Source organism: Pipistrellus hanaki (assembly GCF_964339955.1).
Source record: "Pipistrellus hanaki genome assembly, chromosome: 3".
In the NCBI taxonomy this organism is placed as follows: domain Eukaryota; kingdom Metazoa; phylum Chordata; class Mammalia; order Chiroptera; family Vespertilionidae; genus Pipistrellus; species Pipistrellus hanaki.
The window spans coordinates 147465339-147487313 of NC_140505.1; the positions used below are offsets into that span (position 1 = coordinate 147465339).

Sequence of the window (21975 nt, forward strand, 5' to 3'; positions counted from 1 at the left end):
GTGGCCATACACACCCTGAAAGGGAGGCTGGGAAAGGCACTGTAGATGCTTGTTCAGTTGGTAAAAGAAAACTCCAAGCATATAGCCCTTCTTTACCAGAGTGTGGCAGGCATTCCTACTTTCTGAAACTCTCCCTCCTTTCTTTTTCATGACACAATTCTCTTGTTTCCTATCTTCCAATCCGGACTGCTTGTTTTCAGGTTCCTCCTCAGCTTCTCTTTCTTTTATCCCCTAATGTTGGTTTCCCCCAGCATTCGTCTCAACTCGTTTCTCTTCTGACTACATGATTCTCCCTGAAAGATTTCATAAATAAGCAGATGTTCATATTCAATGCAAAACCTGCTTCTGGTTTTATAAGTCCCCCATCTAGATAAATGAGCGTCTGCTCAGTCACTAAACTAGAAACCTGGAAGTGATCCTACATCCTTCCCTTGGCCTCTGCAACCGAGGTTTCTCAACCACCACACTAATGACATTTAAGGCTGGATAATTCTTTGCGGTGAGAGAGTTCTGTGCAGAATAGATGTTTAGCAGCATTCCCGGCTTGTAGCTGCTTGAACCTAGTAGCTAAGTCCTCCATCTCCATCAAACTGTGATAACCAACTCTATCTCCAGACATTGCCAAATGTCCCCTGGGGAGGGAGGAAGTCACCCCCAATGGAGAACTTCACCCTTCAGTCCTATAGATTCAACCATTGCAATATTTATTCCCTCTAATCCATTTTCCTTCCATTAATTTTATTAAATTCCACACCATTTTTGTGTCTGGATTTCTCCAATTGACTCCTGTCTGGCTGTGGCAAGTTGGCTGACCCAACAGTTAACTCCTGACTCAAATCTTCACTGTCTTCCTTCTGCTAAAGAAAAGTGAAATACTTGTTTTTCAGCCTCCCTTGCAGGGTCAGGTGGCACCATTTTGCATGGCAAATCAGGTGAAGAGGGTGACAGTTGAACTTAAAGGTTCCAAGGCTTTGGAATTATCCAGCCTTGGATGGTATCTCCGTCTCGTCATTCTGAAAGTTGTGTAGCTTTAGGAAAGTTATTTAAATTCTCTGTGCTTTGTCAGTAACACTGGCATAATAACATTACTGACCTTATAGGATTATTGTGAAGATTAACGAGTTAATATTTATGAAGTGCTTAGTACTATACCTGGCAGACCATAAACACTGGATAAATGGTGGCTATGAATGGGAATGGCAGTGATGGGATAATACCTCTTTTCCTTGCTAATCACAAAGGTGACTACTACACATCCTATCACAGACCACTGATCACATTGGAAGGCACAGTTTAGGGGAGATTGCCTCTGGAAGTTGTCTCACACTGTTCCTTCCACATTATAAGCCCCTTTTCAGGTGTTACTTGTTTTTCTCCCTCACGAGGCTCTGAATGTCTGCCTACAAGGCAAGGACCAGACCTTTCTACTCTCTATATCTTCCCAGATCACAAGTGCTCGCTATACTCAGTAAAGGTCTATTGATTAAATCAATAAGTGAATTAACATGATTAATTCACTTATTGATTTAAGTGATTTAAGTGGGAGGGCCTTGCAAACAACATCCCTCCCACTTAGCAGCACAGGTAGAGGGTGGATCTTTCAAAAGCTTTGGATATAACTAAGGCCAATAAAACACATATCAGCCAGGTGAGTTTTTAAAAGGAAATTTATCTTTGGCCTCACAACTCTAGCTAGCTTTTAAGTAAATTGAAGCTATGGACCCAATTATTCTTAGGGTAAAGAGAAAAGTTGTGTGGGTGACCCCAAACATTCCAGATAGATTTTCAATGGGGGACATTTGCAATCCTGACAATAAAAATCTTCTTCTTAATAAATTTGTCTAAATTTGCACAGGAGAGTGGCAATGGAAAGTGCCAGTTTTAACACTCAGTTGACAGAGACACATTCCAAAATTAAGAGCTCTAAAAGTTGAAAAGTCAAACACTTTTCCAACCTGTCCAGTCTCTATTTAGCAGGCAGTTAATAATGGAAATATAATCATAAGATGACCAGATCGTCCGATTTCTAACAATTTTTCCCGTGTCCCGGGCGTTTTAATAAAGTCCCGATTTTTGGAAAGAATCTTTTCAATCTTTCCAAAAATTCGGACTTTTTTAAAACACCGCGGGACACGGGAAAAATTGTTAGAAATCGGGGTTGTCCCGCCAAAAGCGGGACGATCTGGTCACCTAATTCTAGGGGGAGGGGAAGTAACTCTAATCATCAGTAATTCAGTGCTCCCGTGCATGTCTCTCTGCGGAGGAGGACCCAACCATGTTTGCCTAGGAGAATTTGGTGGTGGCTTTTCTTCCCAGGTTTTGGACCCAACCATCTACCATTTGCCACTTAACCAATTCCAACTAAGATCCCATTCTTTAGATCAAGATATGTTAGATCATCTCTTCTGGATTGATTCCCAAATCAATTTTTTTTTTTAAATGGAGGAAGACATTTTTATATTGCTAAGTACTTAAAAATACTCTGTATTTTTGAGTGCTTGGGTAGGATTTCTCTTGGAAGAGTCCTTCATGTAAGCATACTCCATCCCAATTATTCCTGAGCTGGCTCCTATGGGGCTGAAGGCAGAGATGAAACTACCACACATACACAGACTATCCATTCTGGAAGCCCAGGGACACCTGAGTGATAGAACTGGAGCAGGGGAGCACAGGGTGGAAGGCTCTGATGCCTTCAGGGCCTGGCAGGTATGGTCAAAGGGTAAACAGGTTAAGGCCATCCACGTGTAAGAAAATGACCAGAGGAGTGTGAGAGGAGCAGCGGTGAAAGCACTTGAATTCAATTTGTAAAAAAAAAAAAAACTCTAAGGTTTTTATTTTTTTATTTTTATTTTTTATTATTTAGCATGGCCAGCTGACCAATTTAATTATCTGCCTTTTTTTCTCAGATTCTTTGAAATGACAGTAAAGAAATAAAAAAAAAAAGGCAAGAAGCTATGAAGAAATCCTAAGAAGACACTGCCAGAGAACAATTTTAAGACAAAGCTAGGAAAAACAACAGAAAGTAGAAGAAAGTAACTGAGTTCCAGTGGAGGAAGTTACCACCTTTGGAAGGTAGGGGTTGGGTGTGTAAACAATGAATGGTGGAAACCACCAGTATTTCCCTTCCCCACAGCCAGGACTCTGTGTGGCCTCAGCCTTCAAAGTGTCCCCTGTGAAACTTATCCGGAGAGGCCGAAGCTATAAGAGAATATTGGCACAGCTCAGATGGTCATGAGGCTGACAGTGACTTGAAAACAGCTGTTGGGTCTCAGTATAAACTCTAAAATGAAAGGTCCCTCCCTCTCTATCCCAATCCAGATCAATCAATCAAATCATTAAAAAGTAATGAAATGAAATACTGGCAACTGAGAAATTTCTTATACGGTCTCTTAAAAAAGTTATTTCCTTTACCCTTGTCAACCAATGGTGCTTGGTGCCAATTCAACACCAACTTACTCCCCAGTTTGAGGTGTGACAAAGAAGGAAACTTAATTCAATGCACACAACGCAACTGTGATACATACAGCACAGCTCTCAGAACAGCACTGCTTTGGAACAGTTCAATAGCATTACAGCTCAGCCATGAAGCAGCATGGCTGTAAAACAGAAGGCTGTGCAGGCCTCGGGGTGAGGTCCCTCTCCAGCTACACAGCTCCCCTCGGCTCTGGCCAGACATCTTTGGCATTTCAGCTCCAGCCAGTGGAAAGCAATTCTTAGTGGAAAGGGAAAACAGACTCCTCAAGCCACAGGAGAGCTGACTTAGACAGAAGCCCCCACCCCTGGTTTCTGATTGGTCTGTCTTCATGCAAAAGAGGTTTCCAAATCCTCTCAATTTGATTGGTCCAAAAGGCACTGTCCTGATTAGTCAGAATGGAGCCATTCTAATTGATCAGTGAAAACTCTGGGTGGGAACATAACTGCACAGCTCTGATTGGACAGAGCATGCCTCAGTCCTATTGGTTGAAATACATTCCCAGGAACTCCTTTATAAGGGTTGGCTCTGGTGGCAAGAACCCATTGCAGGCAGTGCTGACTTTCCCCTACCTAACACGTGGTTTTGGTGAGAGGCTCCTGTTTAGAATTGGCTGCTAAACTGCTTTTGTTTTGTATATGTGTGTGTGTGTATATATATATATATATATATATATATATATATATATATATATATATATTTTGATTTTTTACAGAGAGGAAGAGAGAGGGATAGAGAGTTAGAAACATCAATGAGAGAGAGTCATCGATCAGCTGCCTCCTGCACATCCCCTACTGGGGATTGCCCGCAACCAACGTACATGCCCTTGACCGGAATTGAACTCGGGACCCTTCAGTCCACAGGCCTACGCTCTATCCACTGAGCCAAACCGGTTTCAGTTTATTTTATATTTTTTTAAAATAAGCTAGACAACCAATGGACATAAAACTCTGGGGAGGGAGGGAGGCAAAAAAAATTAATAAAATATATTTAAAAAAAAAATAAGCTAGAGCTCATCTAAGTTACTGAGAGTCCTTCTTAGTAGATGATTCTCCCCCCCCCCTTCCCCTCAGAGTTCACACCTTAAAACAAGGAGGGGCCACATTTAATATGCAAACAACCCATTCTTTAAAGGTAACTTTTCAAATGTGCTGCCACAGCAGTCTCAGCAACACTTGTGACTTGGAAAACTACTGCCCTTCTAGACTCTGACAGCTCCGTGTACTTTCCGGGGATGCCTCTTGGTTCCTGAAGTGGCACCACTGGAGAGCTAGAAGTCGCCCAACAGGTGGCACACGGATCCGCCACAGACCACAGGGGCTCCTTGCCAGCGCGCCCCAGGGGCTATTCCGGCTCGAGAGCCGCTCCCAGAGCAGGGCCCCAGAGGGGGCCAAGCGCGCCCCGTCCACGCCGCCTCCACGCCCACCTCCTCCCAGCTAGCCGCCCCCTCCCCTCGCCAGAGCTCGGACTCTGGGGGCTGCCCTTATTGTTGGCCGCGTCTGTCACTTTGTGGGCCGGGTGACGTGAATGGATGAGCTGGACACACCTTCCAGCTTTCTTTAAAAAAAAAAAAAAAAAAAAATCCCGTCCGGATCCCCATAGAAAGCGGGAGGGACGCCCCCCCCCCCCGCCCCCGCGCCCCTGGAGCCCACACCGAGGGCCAGGAAAACGCACAGCCTCCCCCTCCCACGCTCACTCCTCCCCTCCTTTAAAGAAACGCCCGATCCAAATAAATAATACCGTCCCAAGTCCACCGCGTCCTCCGCGGCCTCTCCTCCTGCCTGCCTTCCCCGGGGTGCGCCAGCCGCAGGCGGGCGTGCGGCCGGCCCGGGGCGCCACCATGCTCCCCAGCGCCCTGGCGGCCCCCGCCGGCGCCTACTGGGACGTGGTGGCCTCCTCCGCGCTCCTCCACTGGCCCGCCGCGCCCGGCTTCGGCAGCTTGGGCAAGAGCTTCCTCATCGAGAACTTGCTGCGGGCCGGGGGCGCCCCGCCGCCGCCGGGGCTGCAGCCGCCCCCGCCCCACGGCCCCGCGGCCGCGCTGGCCACGGCCACGGCCACGGCCACGGCCACCGCCACGGCCGGCGCGCAGGTCCGGCCGCTGCCCGCCAGCCCGGTGCCCCTGAAGCTGTGCCCGGCGGCCGAGCCCGCCAGCCCCGGCGGCGGCGGGGCGCCCTATGGCACGCGGTGGGCGTTTCAGGTGCTCAGCCCCCCTGCGGACGGCGCCAGGCTGCCGGGCCGGGCCCCCGGGGACCGAGATGGCACCTTCCACCCTCCCGCCCCAGGTGAGTGAGGCGCCGGGGGGGCCCGGGCCCGGGGCGCGCCCGCCCGCCCGCCCGCGGGGAGCAAAGCGCGGAGGGCGCTGCGATCCCCGGTGCGCCCGAGCCCGCTCTGGCCCGGAACCTGCTAGAGCATCTCCCCTAGGGGACATCTCCCCTAGAACATCTCCCCTAGCCACTTTGGGGGTGGTTGGGGGTAAGGAGAGGGACCACCACGTATTGTGATTCTTCCCCCCTCCCTCCACATCCCAGGCCACCAGCTTCCACTCCCTCCTCTTCTTTCTGCAGCTTGTTGGGCTACCCGGACTTTCGGGCCATTGGGAGAAACCCTGAAGGCACCCCGGGGTTAGCCCTGGGTCGCCGGGCTCCAGTTTCACGGGATTCTCTAAGTTCAGTTAAGTTTTTGCCTGACCGCTCCTTTCCTGGAGGCCGCGAAGACGCTCGCTGGAAGGTTCCTGGGTGCGAGCGCTTCGCGTGGTGCGCGCTTTGGGGGGCATCTGCCACTTACATTGGTGCGACAGTTTGGGGGCCAGCAAGAGCCTTAGCAAAGATCTGGGGAAGGAGCGTTGGGCAGAGTTTAGCTTTGACTCACTTTTAGTGAGGAAGTCAGGTCGACTTTTTCTTCGTGCTGAGTTTGAAACAATGAATTGGCACCTGGAGTAGGAAGTTCACCGATAAATGAAATCTTGCCAAAAGAAGGGCATTTTGGGTTTGTCTTTATTCCCGCATGAAACGTTAAGTGGTGTGAGTAGGAAGAAGGTGGACAATTTAGTCAACTATTTGCTAAAGCGTATGGAGGGGCTGCCGAAATTGGCAGTATAAGAGGGGAAAGCCTTTTTGAGACTCAGAAGCTGAATTAATTTTTTTTTTTTTTTTTTTTTTTTTTTGTCTCTGTCCTTAGATGATCTTAACTCATTCTTTTAATCCCGGTGGGTTTGTCCAGAATGACTAAAAGATGCTTTTTCGGCAGATTGCATCGTCCCAGTAAACTGCCAGATCAAATTGATCGCTAATGACTTTATAGACGTTAACATGTTTAGAACCTGCCCTGGTCTTCCAGTTTGAAATGGTTGCTAAAGGTCTCATTCACATCGTGTAAAAACCTAAATTCTAGGAGGCCTTTTTGCACTTTGGGAGAGAAACAAGTATAGTTAAGGCAAAGTTTATAAGCCTTGGAAATTTGGGTCACTTTGTTCTTTTTGAAGTAGTAGGAAAATTAGAAACATATAAAACAGGTTCAGGTAGGCAAAGTCAGTAAATAATGTCTCATAAAAAGAACATTTTCAAGAAAATGTAATAATTGCATAACTTTTGGTGATTTGGCATTATGTTCATAAAAGTTATTTTCCAAGGACCCTTATATTGCTCCTGATGATGATTTGCTACTCAGCAATGGAAAATTACTTAATTGTAACCTTTGTAGATTTTATAGATTAAATTTAAATAGACCAAATGCTAATCAAATGCAGGTATGTCAATAACTCTGAAAAATAACTTTATATGCCCTTTATGTTTCATTCAAAATATTGCAATTTATTGGGAAAAGGGTTTCCTAGCTACATTCTTTCAATTTTCAAGAACATATTCATTCTTGTATGCTTTTAAAAGTGTCAAAATGCAAAAATATTTTTTGGAATAATTAAGAGCATAAGAATTTATATTTTCCTTTGAAGTATTCTAATGTAGTTTAAGCATATCTTTTTTTCCCTAATATTTTATCTAGTTCTCATTGAAGATTTTATGTTCTCTTAGGTTAATTTTCATTTGAACAAGTAATCTTTTATTTCCAAAAATTATACTAGTAAAAAGTGCATTTAATTTTTGAAACTAGAAAAAATATCTCAAGAAGAAAATTAAAGCCCTGTAAATTTGTGCCCACAAATGTGTTGCTTAAAAGGAGCATTTGTGTTAATTTATTTTCATAATTTGACAAAGGATGTAGGTTTTTTTTTGTTTTTTTTTTAACATTGTCCAGTTTTATTTAAATGACAGATTCTGGCCTTATCAAATATTATAGGAATTATTTTATACTGTGTAGGATTATGGAGTCACAATGAGCACCAACAGTGTTACTTTGCACCTGAAAATTAGATGAGGATGAAAGTGATTATGCTCTATAGAGAGTAGAGAGCACATAGAAAAACTACTGTTTTCAGAAAGAACAGTCTTTCTGAAGGCAGTGAGCAACCAGTTCTGATCCATTAGCCACTAACTTAGGAGTGGATTGCAAAATGCGATTTTTAATCATTTCAGCATATTGACTACTCATTTTTTCCTCAACCTTAATTTTGGAATCACCCATCTGAATGTTGAATAAGAAAACCACCAAGTTCTTTTTAAATGCATTGGTGAAAAGCAATACTGTTTACCTACGGGATTCATCTCTGCTTCATTATTTTTGTTACCCACTATTAATCATACCATCTATTTCATTCATTCAGCAAATACTGTCTTCCATGTGTCAGGCTCGTTCTAGGCCATTGGGATAATCAGTGAATAAAACAGGTAACTGTCTGCCCTGTGAAGCTTTTACTCCATGTTCTTACTGCTTTATGGTTCACCAAGCATTTTTTTTTTTTAATTGTTAGCTGCTTTAATCCTCACAAGAAGCCAATTATTTTTCTAGAATGATTACTTCACTTCCTAGTATTGTTTTGGTCTGAAGTATCAATTTAAACATCTGTGAACATGTGGGGGGAAAATTGCCCCAAACCTTCACATTCCCTAGATTAGTCTTTCACTGAACATGAGAAGCTAATGAGGGATAATGAGATAAGCAATTACTTGTATCACAACAATAAATCAGTTGTGATTTCATATCTGAGCCTATAAAAGGAATGGGGTTAGGCTAAACAGTAACGCTGATTTATTTACAGTCATGGACAAAGGTGTAGCTGTCAGTGCCTTGTCTCTAAAAATTTGCAAGCCTGAGTATTCAGTGCAAGAGAAGGAATATGTAATAGCTATATGTTGCCAAGTTGTTCATATAGAGTAGTTTAAAAACTTTAAAAATCAAAGGACAGTCCTCAAGGGTTGATAAGAACATATTTAGTACACTAGTAGCGAGAAGGGTCACCTCCAGGGGTTGGATCTGGGGGAAAAACAAAAAAGTTTTGGATCTGTTATAGTTCATTAATGGGCGCCAGGAGGGTTTGCAAGAAAATCCTAATCATCAGAGACCCTTCCCCAGAAATTTATTAATGTTATTATTTGGTGAATCTTGTGCTAGACGAAAATATTCATCTCTTGCATATAAAAGATAGAATTGAAATGTAAAAAGCTGAAAGATATAAATTTATTTTGGTTATTCCACCAGCTATCTTCAAAAGAGAAAAAGTGGCCTTGCTTTTTAATAACATTTGTTATTTTAAGCATTTCAGAAAATGTTTGACATAAGATAATTCCTTGAATATAATCTATTCATTATTAAGCCTACTTCTTATGCTGTATATAAAAGAATTAAAAAGCAAATGTTTATTCTGGATAGGTGAACTGAACGGTTCTTTCCTTTTTTTCCCCCCAAGCAATTTTGTTAAGTAAATTGTACTGTATCGTACAGAAATGGAGCCAGGTGCCTAGTTTTTTTTGTCTGGCGCCATTAGGATTGTTTCTTACCATTAGTACTTAATGTGCACTCTAGTTTTTCCGTGCCCCCCCCCCCCCCAGTTACTATTTATTAATCCTTGATTCTGTCTTAAACCTATGTTTTGTACTCCAGTTGGTAGTTATTCCAATTTCACTGAGATACATTGCAAGTGTGAAGTGAAATAGCTTCTCTTACAGTTTAGGCTCTTGGGGAAAGAAGAAGATGGATTTGTGCTCCAAGTGGAGGTTCCAGTTCAAAGGAAGACTTATGATCTGATTATTTGAAGCAGAGCATGTCCCTTATTTTTTGTTAACATTGTTGTGCTATAGATTTGTTTTGACAAACTAAAATCATAGCATCTTGAATGTTGATAATGCTGACTTACGACAAAGAGAATGAGGAACCCAAATAGTGATGGCACCCATTCTAGTGGTTCCTTGCTCAGGTTACCATTCCAACCATTTTTTGTTGGAATTTGTAGATAATATTGAACCGTTTCTTACTAAATTTGAATATTTGTGTAATCTGATTAACATATATTTGGAGTTATATTAACATATTAATAATTTCTACATGGATCATGAAGTAAACTCCTTCAGGTTCAAGCAGGAGTTCTTACAGTGAAGAGAATCAGTAGGGTTAATAATCCCTTTATTTCTGGTCCTGATTGAGTAAGCCACAGCCCTTACAGAATAATGTCTAAGTTGAAACTACAGCACGGTAATTTATGAGCATTTAATTTGCCTCTGACTTTAGCACCTAGCCCTTTCCCAACCCCTAATCTATGCTTCTCTACCTCACCTGAACAACAAGGGATCTCAGTTTGTTCACATGTTTTGAAGCTACTGAGGTTTAATAATAAAACAGGAGTGAATCCAGAAGGCAAGTTTAAGAATGATTTCAATGCCTAGAAAATTGCATATGGAATTATGCAGAAATAAACTTAGGATTCAGAGAGTTCAAGGTGACATGCAGGAGGCCAAAGGATGCCATATGTTCTGGTCAATTTAAAAGGATTTGTCAACAGTGATTTTATCTACATTTGTTTGCTGTAAATGTAGCTCAGATGTTGGAAGCAGAACTGTCTGTTGGACTCCATTAAATTCCTTTATGTGCTTGTCACCTCCTTCCTGTTCTTGTTCCCAAGAAAAAGTTCTCTTTTTGCTCCAAGAAGACAGGTTATGGCTAGGTTTGCTGCTGAATAGTGATAGAAATGGTAGCAACTTGAAAGTAAGAGAGTAACATAGATGTGTTCATATAATGCTTTGAGATTCTTTGCTATGAAAGTATTAATAGAAGTGAAGGTCATCTTTAAAATACATAAGCAAATGTGCCCTTGTGTTAGGGTGAGAGGGGTGTAAATGTTCATTAGCTCTCCATTCAACCTACTTTCCTCCACCTGTTTCTGTTGTTGATATAGTCCATAATTTTGGAATCCTTCTTACTGTGTCTTTTGAGGGGACTTGATTTGTAGCTCTTAATACAGTATTTGTCCACTTAATCTTGGATTAACAGATTCTCAAAGATTTTCTTAATTAATAGTGATTTTTTTGTAGTGAATGTACACAATTTTTAAATCAGTAAATAATATCATATTTTTATTCATATACACATGGAGTTTGTCAGGAATAAAAAGGCAGCTTGTACAAAGAAACAATATGATTTTTATCTAGGACTACTAGTACTTGTTAGCATCCCTATTTAAGACTTCATTAGATCATACTTCTGTTTAATACTCTCTTAGTGAAAAAAATTGGATTTTTGCCTTAATGTATAATATGCTTACCAGACCCTTGTATATTTTATTCCAAAATATTTTATTTTACTATCAGTAATGTTTTCACTTTTAATGAAATCTCTCCCTTTTATTCTTTTTAGCCTCCAGTCAATACTTGATTTGGCAATGCTGAGCAGTTCATCACTTCACTGATTTTATACTTAATAGCATTATTCATTTTGTCAACCAGCTATTAGTTGGGAATATTTCAGGGGCACATTTTTTTTTGTGAGTTATGTGAACAGTAAACTTATGGTATTAAAATTCTCTCTGAAGTCAAAGATCAAAAGGCTTCTATAAGTTTTTAGACTTTTGTTTCAGAAACAAAGCATCCATGAAAGGAAAAGAAAGAAATATTTAAGTCTTTTTCTATATGTTGCTCAATATTGAATTGCCTTCTTGTTTATAAATATTCTAAACATGAACTGTTTCACTTACTTTTTACATGTTCAGGCACTGTGCGATAACAAAATTAATTTTGTTAAAGCTGGTTCTTTAAAACGTTAAGTCTCTGACATTTTCTTTTTAATCCTCATCTAAGGATATGTTTCCACTGATTGTGAAAGAGGAAGGGTGAAGGAGAGAGAGAGGGAAAAAAACAACATTGATTGGCTACCTCCATACATGCCCTGACCAGGGATTGAACCCCAAACCAGGGTATATGTTCTGATTGGGGATCAAACCAATGACACAGGATGATGCTCCAACCAACTGAGCCATACCAGTCAGGGCTAATCTCTGGCACTTTAGATACAGATATGTGAAAGAGTTAGTAAGCTATTCTTTGAGTGAAGATCATGACTGCTGGCAAGATTTTTAATAGACTAACCTCAAGCTGGATTGAGTTTAGGTGTGTTGAACCAATTCTACAGTTACATTGGATGTGAAGCCAAAAGACAGTCTGATTCTTCAAAGCAGGAATGATAACTCCTATTTGCCTATATACTTTCTATAGGTGCTTTTGCATTACACACTGATCATTGCAACAAACACTGTATGGCCTGCAGAGCCTAAAGTATTTGCTATCTGATCCTTTATGGTAAAAGTTTGCCAGTACTTTCTCCAAAGCATAATGGTAAATTTCAACATCTATATGTTTTCTAAGTTGGTTTTAGCAGCACTTGTTTTTTTTTTGTTTTTTGTTTTTGTTTTTTAGTTCTGAGGATTATTATTTTATTTTATTTTTAAAATATATTTTATTGATTTTTTTTGCCCCCCTCCCTCCCTCCCATATAGCAGCACTTCTTTAATCTTATAGCCTAGATTCACATCTAAGGTCTTTATATAACTGATTATGCAATCCCAAGCAATTCATGTAATCTCCTTGAACCTCTGCTTCTTCATTTTAAAATGAGAACTGATGTTAGGGTTAACATTTGACTTTCAAATACACATACAAAAAATTACACATATCAAAAGCCCATATATAACATGCAGGGGAATATGTGGAAGACTCCTTCCCATCATTTCACCATCAGTACAACATTGGTAAAGGGTATTGCTGTGTAAGAAACAATCTCCAAACTTAGAGGTTTAAAGGAACAATTTATCATTTTCTCCCTCATTTTTGTGGGTTGGGCTCAGCAGGATGGTTCTCCCTCTGATTCCCATTGCAGTCAGATGCAGCTGGGGCTGCAGTCATCTAAAGGTTCCATTGGCTGGATGTCTGAGGTGGCTGCTCATGCAGCTGACAGAGGTGCTGGCTGTTAACTGAGTGCTCTCCTGGGGCTGTTCCAACACCCACACTCAGACTTTCCCAGTGTGTTGAGATTCTTCTAGCATGGCTCCTGGATTCTGAAAGTGAGATTTATGAGAGCACATTTCTAGAAACCCAGGCTGTAACTCAAGGCTTCTTATGACAGCCTTAGAAGTTGACTGTCACTTCTCTTATATCCCTTGGTCAGGCAAGGCAGCAAGACCACCTCCAATATAAGAGAATGGGAAATAGTCCCCACCTCTCAGTGGGAGGAGTGCCAAATGATGTGTGGCCCTTTAAGACCTGCTACAGGGTGAAATCAGGATAACCACTTTTAAACACAATTCCTGCTGGGACTGGGATAGCTGGGAGCTCAAGGAGTCTTCATGAAGGCTTTTAGAGTTTTGAGAGCTACATAACTATTCTGTTATGGTATTCTCTTCAGTGACATCAACTTTATAATAAAAAGAACAAAAGATTTTTTCAAAGTTAGTTCATTTATTGATCTTTAGAGAGAGAGGAAGTGAGAGGGATAGAGAGATAGAAACATTGATGGGAGAGAAGCATCATTAATAGGCTGCCTTCTGTACCCCTCCTACTGGGGATTAAGCCCTCAATACCAATATGTGCCCTGACCAGGAATCGAACCATTGACTTCTTGGTTCATGGGTCATGCTCAACCACTGAGCCACACCAGCCTGGCAAGCTCATTTTTTTCAAGAGGTCTTATGGAGATTCCTTGCAGGGAGAGCAGCAGAGGTAGTGACTATCTTGGATTACTGCAATGAGCTAGGGCTTCACAGGTGGAGGCGATCCAGACCCAACCCACCTGTTGGTGTAAGGATATAGGAGAAGATGGTAGTGGGCATGCCGTTGCCTATTGCTACAGCAAATTGTTAGGGCAGTGGGGTCCTCCTATTTAGTTCCTCCTTATTCCACCACATGCATTCACTACTACCAGGTGAAATTTTCTAAAATACAGCTTTCATCATATTACCAAGCTTCCCACAAAAGCTTAATCATCCCCATCTAACTTCCAGATCAAATGAAAATATTTAATCTGTTCTTGAAGGCCTTAATTCCAACATCTGCATTTAGCTCCTCCAACCACATTGCTTAATGTTCACGCCTTAACCTGCCCCATGTGGCACCACTATCCTTGCCCTCTTTCCTCTTATCCTTACCACATTTCCTTCCTGAAATTCATTCTTCTTTTCTTTTGCTATTCTAAATACCTTCCAAATCAAGGTCCAGATTAAGAGTTTTTTTCTGTTTAAAGCCTTCTTTGACAAAGCCTTCCTAACAATATTCTTTTCTTTTTTAAAAAACTTGTGCTGTATTTCAGTGGCAGTCTGGACCATGCTGCTTTTTATATGTTCTCTTTCTCTCTCTTTTTTGGAATTGACCTCATACTATGTAATAATGGTAGGAGTAAAGGCATTGTTTTGTGTTCTTTCCAGGGGTCTCATCCTGGCTATATATTATAATCATTATGCAGCTTTTGAAAAAACTGCTCTTCTAGGGGTCCACTCCTGGCCAGCTTGACTTAATCCAATTGGTCTGGGGCGTGGGTATCTGTGGCTTCGGAAAGTGCTCCCGATTCTAACGTGTATCAGGGTTGAAAACCACTGGTTAGGAAAGCACATAGTATGAATTTTTTTAGATCTCATCTTCTTGGTGAATGCCTCATAGTTGACAAAACAACATTAAATTTGGAGAAATGTAAATGTTATTTACTTGACCAGTGGATTTAAAATCTGTAAGGTAAAGAACCTTAAACAATAGAAATTCTTCCAGGGAGGGAAACTATCCACCTTTTAGTCCCAACACACAGTGAATTACATGGCACTTGATAGATTTGCAATAAACATTATTTGCACTGAATTAAAAGTCCGAATCAAACAAGTAGACACTGCATGTGATTTAACTTCTCATGACCTTTATGTTTCTATTTCTGAAATACTCGAGGGGAAAAATGCTGATTTCTGTTGTTTTCTGATAAGCAGAAAGGTCAAGGATGAATTTAATTAACTTGCTTTTTCTTGCGGTTAAAAGCAAGTTTGCGTTTAATCATAAATGAATTATTTACAGGTTGTGTGATAAAATAAATAACACATCATTGGGTAACTGATATTTCTTAGGTCTTACTATTCAAGACAGATGGTTGCCATTCATCAGCCTCAATTTTGGATTCATTTTACTCCAGTTAGACTGTTCAATTATGTATTATTTTTAGGTCAGAAGTTTAGATTTTTTTTTCATTCCTAGTGCCTATGTGCCCAATACTTGAAGGAGGTCCTTAAAACCTTTTGAAATTATTTAATTCCCTATTCTTTCCCGGAGGTATTTTTGACCCTTTGGTTGCCTTAGACATCTCAGGACCTTTGCACACTTTTCCTCATCCTTTTTAAAATGTCTGCCCAAATGACTGCAGTGGGCTCCTGAAATTTATTTGAAGGTTTTATTAGTGGTCTTTAGAATGCTTTCTTTGAAATGTCAGCTCAAGTCAGTATCACGGTTTGCTTTGACAATAAAAAGAATGGTGTTTCACCCCCATGTAGATACCTGTTGTTCTTCATCAGAAAAGAAGAATGAAAATTACAAAAACAATTTATTGCTTGCTTTCTAGTCAACTGGATTTTGAAAATAATTTCTCTGTAGCTAGGATTATAACCCTTAGTGGCTGTGGGATATTTAGATCACAGAACCATCTAGTTGGTTAAGTTAAAAAACAAACAAACAGGCCAGTTTATCATTAAGTTGACTCTAAGTCCCCATCTTAATTGAACATTCAAAATCATTGCTAGAGATTTGGATTCTTTGTCTTCAGAAAGGTCAGAATATCTAATTAAGAAGAGAAAAGTTCATGAAGTTTTCTGTGAACAAGTGGTTTAGTCACTTGGCTTTAGACAATTTAGTTCCAACATTTTTAAGTCATTTGTTTGTAAGTAACAGTTTCCTAGAGTTAGATTTGTTGGCAGTATCCTGAAAATTTGGAATATCCCGAAGTAATGCACCAAGAGAACCCAATACCATGCTGTAGGACCTGACCGCTTGCATCCTTTCCATGGGAAAAGCCACGTGTTTTCCTCTTAGGGCGAGCTTGGGAGATGTGTCTGTTTTCTGGGCCCCAGTTCTAACTGAGTAACTGGCAGTCGCTGTGCATGAAATCATTATCCTTCATGGCTAATAGCTAAATATTATGCTAAAATATGAATGTTTCCATTGTACTTAAAAAAAAATTGCCGAGAAAAGCCAGCATTACATTCCAGATGCAGGTCCATTTGAGGTTGAATATTAATGAATTCATGAGATAGAAAGTATCAAATTCTTAGCCAGTTCAGTACCTATCGAATGGTAGGTATTCCTTAAATATTATCATAAATAGTGTTCAGTAAGCCTATGATGAATTTTCCTAACATGATAAATGATACAGTGACTGCATCTAGAAGGCATTGATGGGCTTCGAGATGCATATCATCCAGGATGAAATTGCTTTGTTTTCTGCCCTTTTCAGAGCATCTTCAAAGCAGTTCCTAATGGCTTACAAAGTTTTAACACATCTGTCAACTTGTCACTTGGTTTTTATCACACTTGAGTTTCTTAATTTTGCTCATTGCTTTAAAAAAATATGTGACTTGCGACTATTTTAAATCATAATATATATTTTCCAATGCATTGCATTACTTTAAATGGTTATTTCCTAACACCATTCAGCACGCCTGCAATGGCACGCTTGGCTGGATTGGCAATGTCAAAGTCAGAGCATGTACAAAAAATGGAGCACTTAATTGGAATTTCACAGTGATTTCCGAGTAAGCCAGCTTAAACAAGGTGTATTAATGCATCGAAACCAGGAATTGACTAATCTCCTGTGTAAATATTTCTGTTAAAGAGGTTATTTAAAATGGTGAAGAAATTCTTCACAATAGGACTTTAAGCCTGCCTATGTAACAGGTGGTTCCTAAGCCACTAGCATTGTCACTGTAGAGAGCATGTCATGTCGATTACAGCTTTACCTTACCAAGAGGGTAATATATTGCAATGAAACAAACTGCTCAATTACAACTCTTTTTCTGACCAAATTTAGCACTAAGAAATAGATCTCAGAATTCCATTGATCACAAATGAATTTAATTGATCCTTTGTCTGAAATTTACCATCCATTTTTTTACCCTTTATTTTTCCAGTGTTAGGGCTCTAGGGTTAGCCTGAGAAAGGTGTTGGCTAGAATAATATGATTTGTAATTCGTACATATCCCGCATCATTATTTCAGTGGTATCAATAGTACTTACTTTATATCCAGCAAAAATACCTTTATGTATTTCTAGCTGTCATGATAAATGTTAATTGTGTATATACATGTAAGTGCAACGTTGCTGAATCTTTTCCTTTTATCTCAGTTTTTTAAGTGGCAAATAACACAATAGCGGCAACTTAATTATCCATAGAATGTTTAATTTGGAGATGGAATAACTTAGCTAACTGACAAAATAACTTAGCTAACTGAAATGCTTGAAAATAAACACAATGAGGCAAGTTTTTATGCACAGAATATATTTCTGCTTTTCTAAGCACTTCATATATTCATAGAAACTCTGCCTAAATAATGTCATGCTCTTGTAATATAATTTAAGATGTTAGATTTAAATAAAATGATTTATCATTACTATGATGGTGTTATCAATATTAGAACGTTTTTGTTTTGTTGTGTTGTGTTTTTTTGTTTTGTTAATCCTCATATGAAGATATTTTTTCCATTCCTTTTCAGAGGTAGTTGGAGGGAGAGAGGGGGAAGGTGGGGAGAAAGAGAAAAAATAATTTTAGAGAGACACATCGACTGGTTGCCTCTTGCATGTGCCCTGACTGGGGATGGGAGATGACCCAGCAACCCAGGTATGTGTCCTTAACTGGGAATTGAACCTGAGACCCTGTGGTGTGCAGATTCTCTAACCACTGAGTACACTGGCCAGGGCTGAACAACTTTTGATAATAATGAAATTTAAAGATCCTTCCTGCTGTGGCTCAGTAAGCATGTCCTTAAGTGAGGATTACACTTTTTTTTTTTTTTAAGTTTTATTGAATTTTTTGCACACCCAAAATAGGTATTTTTTTCTTTTTTAGGTATTTGTTATACTTTGCATAGTTGTCATATTTTCAAAACAACATTAAGACATTTTCTTATTTGAAAATCCAGATTTTGAAAAATAAAAATATTAATATTGACTGATTTCCATTATATTATTGAAAAAATCTGAATTTGTGATTAAATTGCAAGACTTAAATTCTGAGACTAAAATTTCTACTGGGAAAGAGACTTATTCTGATACTAGTGGCCCAGTATACGGATTCATGCACATTGAAAGGAAATTAATTAGAAGAAATATTTAAATATCATTATTTGCCTTTTCTCTATAATAGAAGTGTCAACCAAATTCACAATTGACAATGATAGATCAAAGTGTTTGGCACCAGCAAGAGCTTTATAGGTATTGTGCATGTGCGAGTCAACTTAGCCTTTTATAAATATAGAATAACTTTGCTTAATTAGAACTGCTTTCTGATGTAGCTCAACTTTTTCCAGCCCAGTGAAGCACCCCAACGTCTCTCTCAGGTAATTGTCAGTAACACAGCAATAAATATCAACACAAAGCAGATTATTATTGTAGATCACACAGGGAGAACAAAGGGTAAAATATTTAACTACAGCAGTGTTTGACTTTATTCTGCACAGTGGGAAAATCTTAACTCATTTTCAAGGACCAGCATTTCTTACTTCTTTTCAGTCAGGTCAAGTTTCTAAGCTTTCTAAATCTCCATTTTCCAGCTAATAAAAATAAAATAGGATTCCACCAAGTCTCCTATCTACCTACTCTTAAGACTTTTGTGAGGATCAAATAAGATGAGGCATGGGAAATGCTTCACAGACATTTGGTTAAAGTGTAAAATGTTAGCACCTGGCTATAAAGCAAGTAGAGTTCCTGGGCTTAAGAAACTCCAAGGAGGCTAGTCACTAGGGAGAGGAAGCTGGGGTTGTTATGTGACATCATTAACCAGCGCCCACAGTAATGGTTTCTGGGCTGGGCTGGGTTGTGGGCCACATTTTGCAGTGTTGGTTGCGATTTGGTGGGCTGTTGCTCCAAATGGTGATGGCAGGGTCTATGTCCCACTTAGGGGAAGCCAAATGTTGCTTTGTTTGTGCCAGGTTTATGGGGCTGTTTATCTATAAAATGGCCAGTGTGCGTCATGGCAGCTCCTGCATTGAGTGTCTGCCCCCGGTGGTCAGTGTGCATCATAGCAACTGGTCAGATGTTTGGACACTTAGCATATTAGTGTCTTCAAAGGCATTGGCTAAAATAAACACATACTCATCAATTAATTAAAATACAAGTCTGAAATTTCTGTGTTCTTAAAGGAAGATATGTATTTGTATCAAAATAATTTTTACTATAATTGAGAAAAGAGGTGCCTGTGGAGAGTGTCTACAGTGTTTGGACAGGTTGAAGCCTTGGACAAATGAGAGGACAAGATCCTCTCATGGCAAAGCCACATGCAGGTCCCAGCTTGGAGGGCAAAATCCTCCCAGCACAATTATAGCCAAGGGGTATGGTGATAAGCTTGACCTTATGGTCCGAACCTGTGGTCCCAGGTGGCTGAGTGATGTTGCTGCAGGAGGTGCAGCAAGTGCTGCCAAAACAAAGCTTGATAGAGTTCTCAGGTGCATGTAAATAAATAGATTCGAAACTCATGAGAACATTGTAAACATCTTGACTGTGCCTTTTCTTTGCCTCGTGGGATCTGACTATAAAATGACAGGCTGGGGCACTGTCTCTCCATCTGAGAACAGTGTCCTACTGGGCCCCAACTGCATTCTTTTGTATGTCTTCTTAATCCTTCACCACCCCTCCTCAGGTTCACCACTAGCTGTGAATGGATGTGGTTAGGTGCCATTGGGTATGAAGGGAGAGTAAAATAATTATTTTGAAATCATGTGTTAAATTTCAAGGTCATCTGTTATAGAAGATATTGTATTTCAGGGGGTGTCAGGGGAACAGGGATTCAGTTAATTCCTGATACTCATTCTTTTTTTTAAGTCCCCAACAGCCCATTGTCCATGTCCATTGTTTTGCTAATGTGAATGCATACAAGTCCTTTGGTTGATCTTTTACATCCCCTTCTCTGCTCTCCCCTGCCTCCTCTCTGAGGTTGGACAGTCCATTTGGTGCTTCTCTGCCTCTGGATCCATTTTTGTTCATCAGTCTATGTTATTCATCATATTCCACAAATGAGTGAGATCATATGATATTTATATTTCTCCAACTGGCTTATTTTGCTTAGCACAATGCTCTTCAGGTCCATCTATGCTGTTGCAAACGGTAAAAGTTCCTTCTTTTTTGCATCAGTGTAGTATTCCATTGTGTAGATGTACCACAGTTTATTGTTTTGTACCACAATTCTTTAATCCACTCATCTGCTGATGGGTACTTAGGCTATTTCCAAATCTTAGCTATTTGTAAATTGTGCTGCTGTGAACATAGGGGTGCATCTGATCTTCATTCTTTATGTAAGACAATAGGAAGTTTCCTATTTCTTAGATTTGCAAATCATTTATTCACTTGATGAAAATGTATTGACTATTTAGAGTATGCCAGGCATTCTGCTGGGTGTGCCCTAGTAAAAGAAAATTGTCCACCTTCAGGAAATCTCATACATATTTACATTTAAACTAAAGCCTATTTCATATTTAAGGTACTTAACCAAAAGCTGGCATATAATAAGTGCTCAGCAAAAAATAGCTATTAATGTTTTATGATATCCTTTATAGGTATTTTTCATCTACTGAGAAACAGAATTTAAAATTTCTTTATTTATAAGTATAATGACAACTTACCCATGTATATGTATTGAATATATTAGGAACAACATAGTTTAATAAAATGAGCAGAACAGAGTTATATGGCAACTCCCTATACTATAAACATGAATGCTTTCAAGTTAACTAGATTTCTCTTGTGATTAAACGTTATGACTCTTCTCAAACACTTTTAAACATGAAAAAGCAATCAGGAAAAAAACCACTTTTTTTGTTGTTGTGGAATTGCTCAGATTCTATAATTTATTATTTATAAATTAACTATTATAAACTTTGAATCTGACTACATATTTCACAGAACCTTCTGAAATTAAGTTACGGTAGTATAATCTCTTTTAAAAATGAAACTCAACATTCAGATTGTTTCTTGGCAAGTATTATATCTACTAGTAGAGCTGTGCTATTCAATATGATAGCCCCTAGCCAAATGAGCCTACTTAACCCTAATATAGTTTAGTGAAGACTTCCCAGGCATACTTGCTGCATTTCCAGTACTCAGTCGCCCTCTGTGACAAGTGCATATCGGACAGTGATGCCACAGGACATTTCCATCACCACAGAGAGTTCTCTCGGATGGTGTTGCTCTAGAATCTTTTAAGTAAGGGGATATTTGCTGCCTGATATATACTGCTTACAATCATGACTACACAGAAATATATACTGCTTACAATCATGACTACACAGAGTGGTTTTGACCACTCCAGTCTTTTCACCACATCTTCCAAATCTTGACTAAATTAGTTGGCAGGGTCTTTGACAGATAAGCGCTACTTTAAATTCAGTAAGAGGAATAACTAAGTAAAAGCTCGGGAAATGAAGGGCTTTTACTCAGTGACTTTTGGGAAACTGGAATTTTGAATTTTGTCTAAAAGAAATGGCTAATGAGCGATATCCATGCTTTCTCTGCAGCGCCTTCCAAGCCTTTTTTCCTGACTGCCCCGCCGTTCTACTCAGCGTGCTGCGGTGGGTCCTGTCGGCGCCCCGCATCCCCCACTGTTTTTCCAAGTAAGTTTTTATGCCTCATCAGCAATGCCTCAGTTATTCTGTAAACCGAAGCAGCAGGATTTAATGTGCTCTGGAAAACCAATTGGTAATGCAATGGCAAGGAGCTAATTCCTCACTAAAAATCACAGCGATCCCATTCAGGAGGCTCCCGGAGATTTATCAAACCTCAGCACACTGAGCAATTGTGAGCAGTTTCTAACGGCATTGAAACCCAGGGCTGACACTCCGAGGAGAGGGACTTGTTTTCCATTTGATATAAAAGATCTCAGAGGAACCAGTTTGGCTCATT

General features: G+C 40.0%; 1 protein-coding gene across 1 annotated transcript in view; it reads left to right on the plus strand.

Annotated features, from left to right (window-relative positions):
* Positions 1–5221: 5221 nt before the first annotated feature.
* DBX2 (developing brain homeobox 2) overlaps positions 5222–21975 on the plus strand; it is a 35726-nt gene continuing 18972 nt past the window's right edge. The window contains exons 1-2 of the mRNA XM_084876684.1: positions 5222–5754; positions 21591–21686. Coding sequence (XP_084732810.1) covers positions 5313–5754; positions 21591–21686 — 538 coding nt within the window. The 5' untranslated portion in view covers positions 5222–5312. The remainder of the gene's footprint in view (positions 5755–21590; positions 21687–21975) is intronic.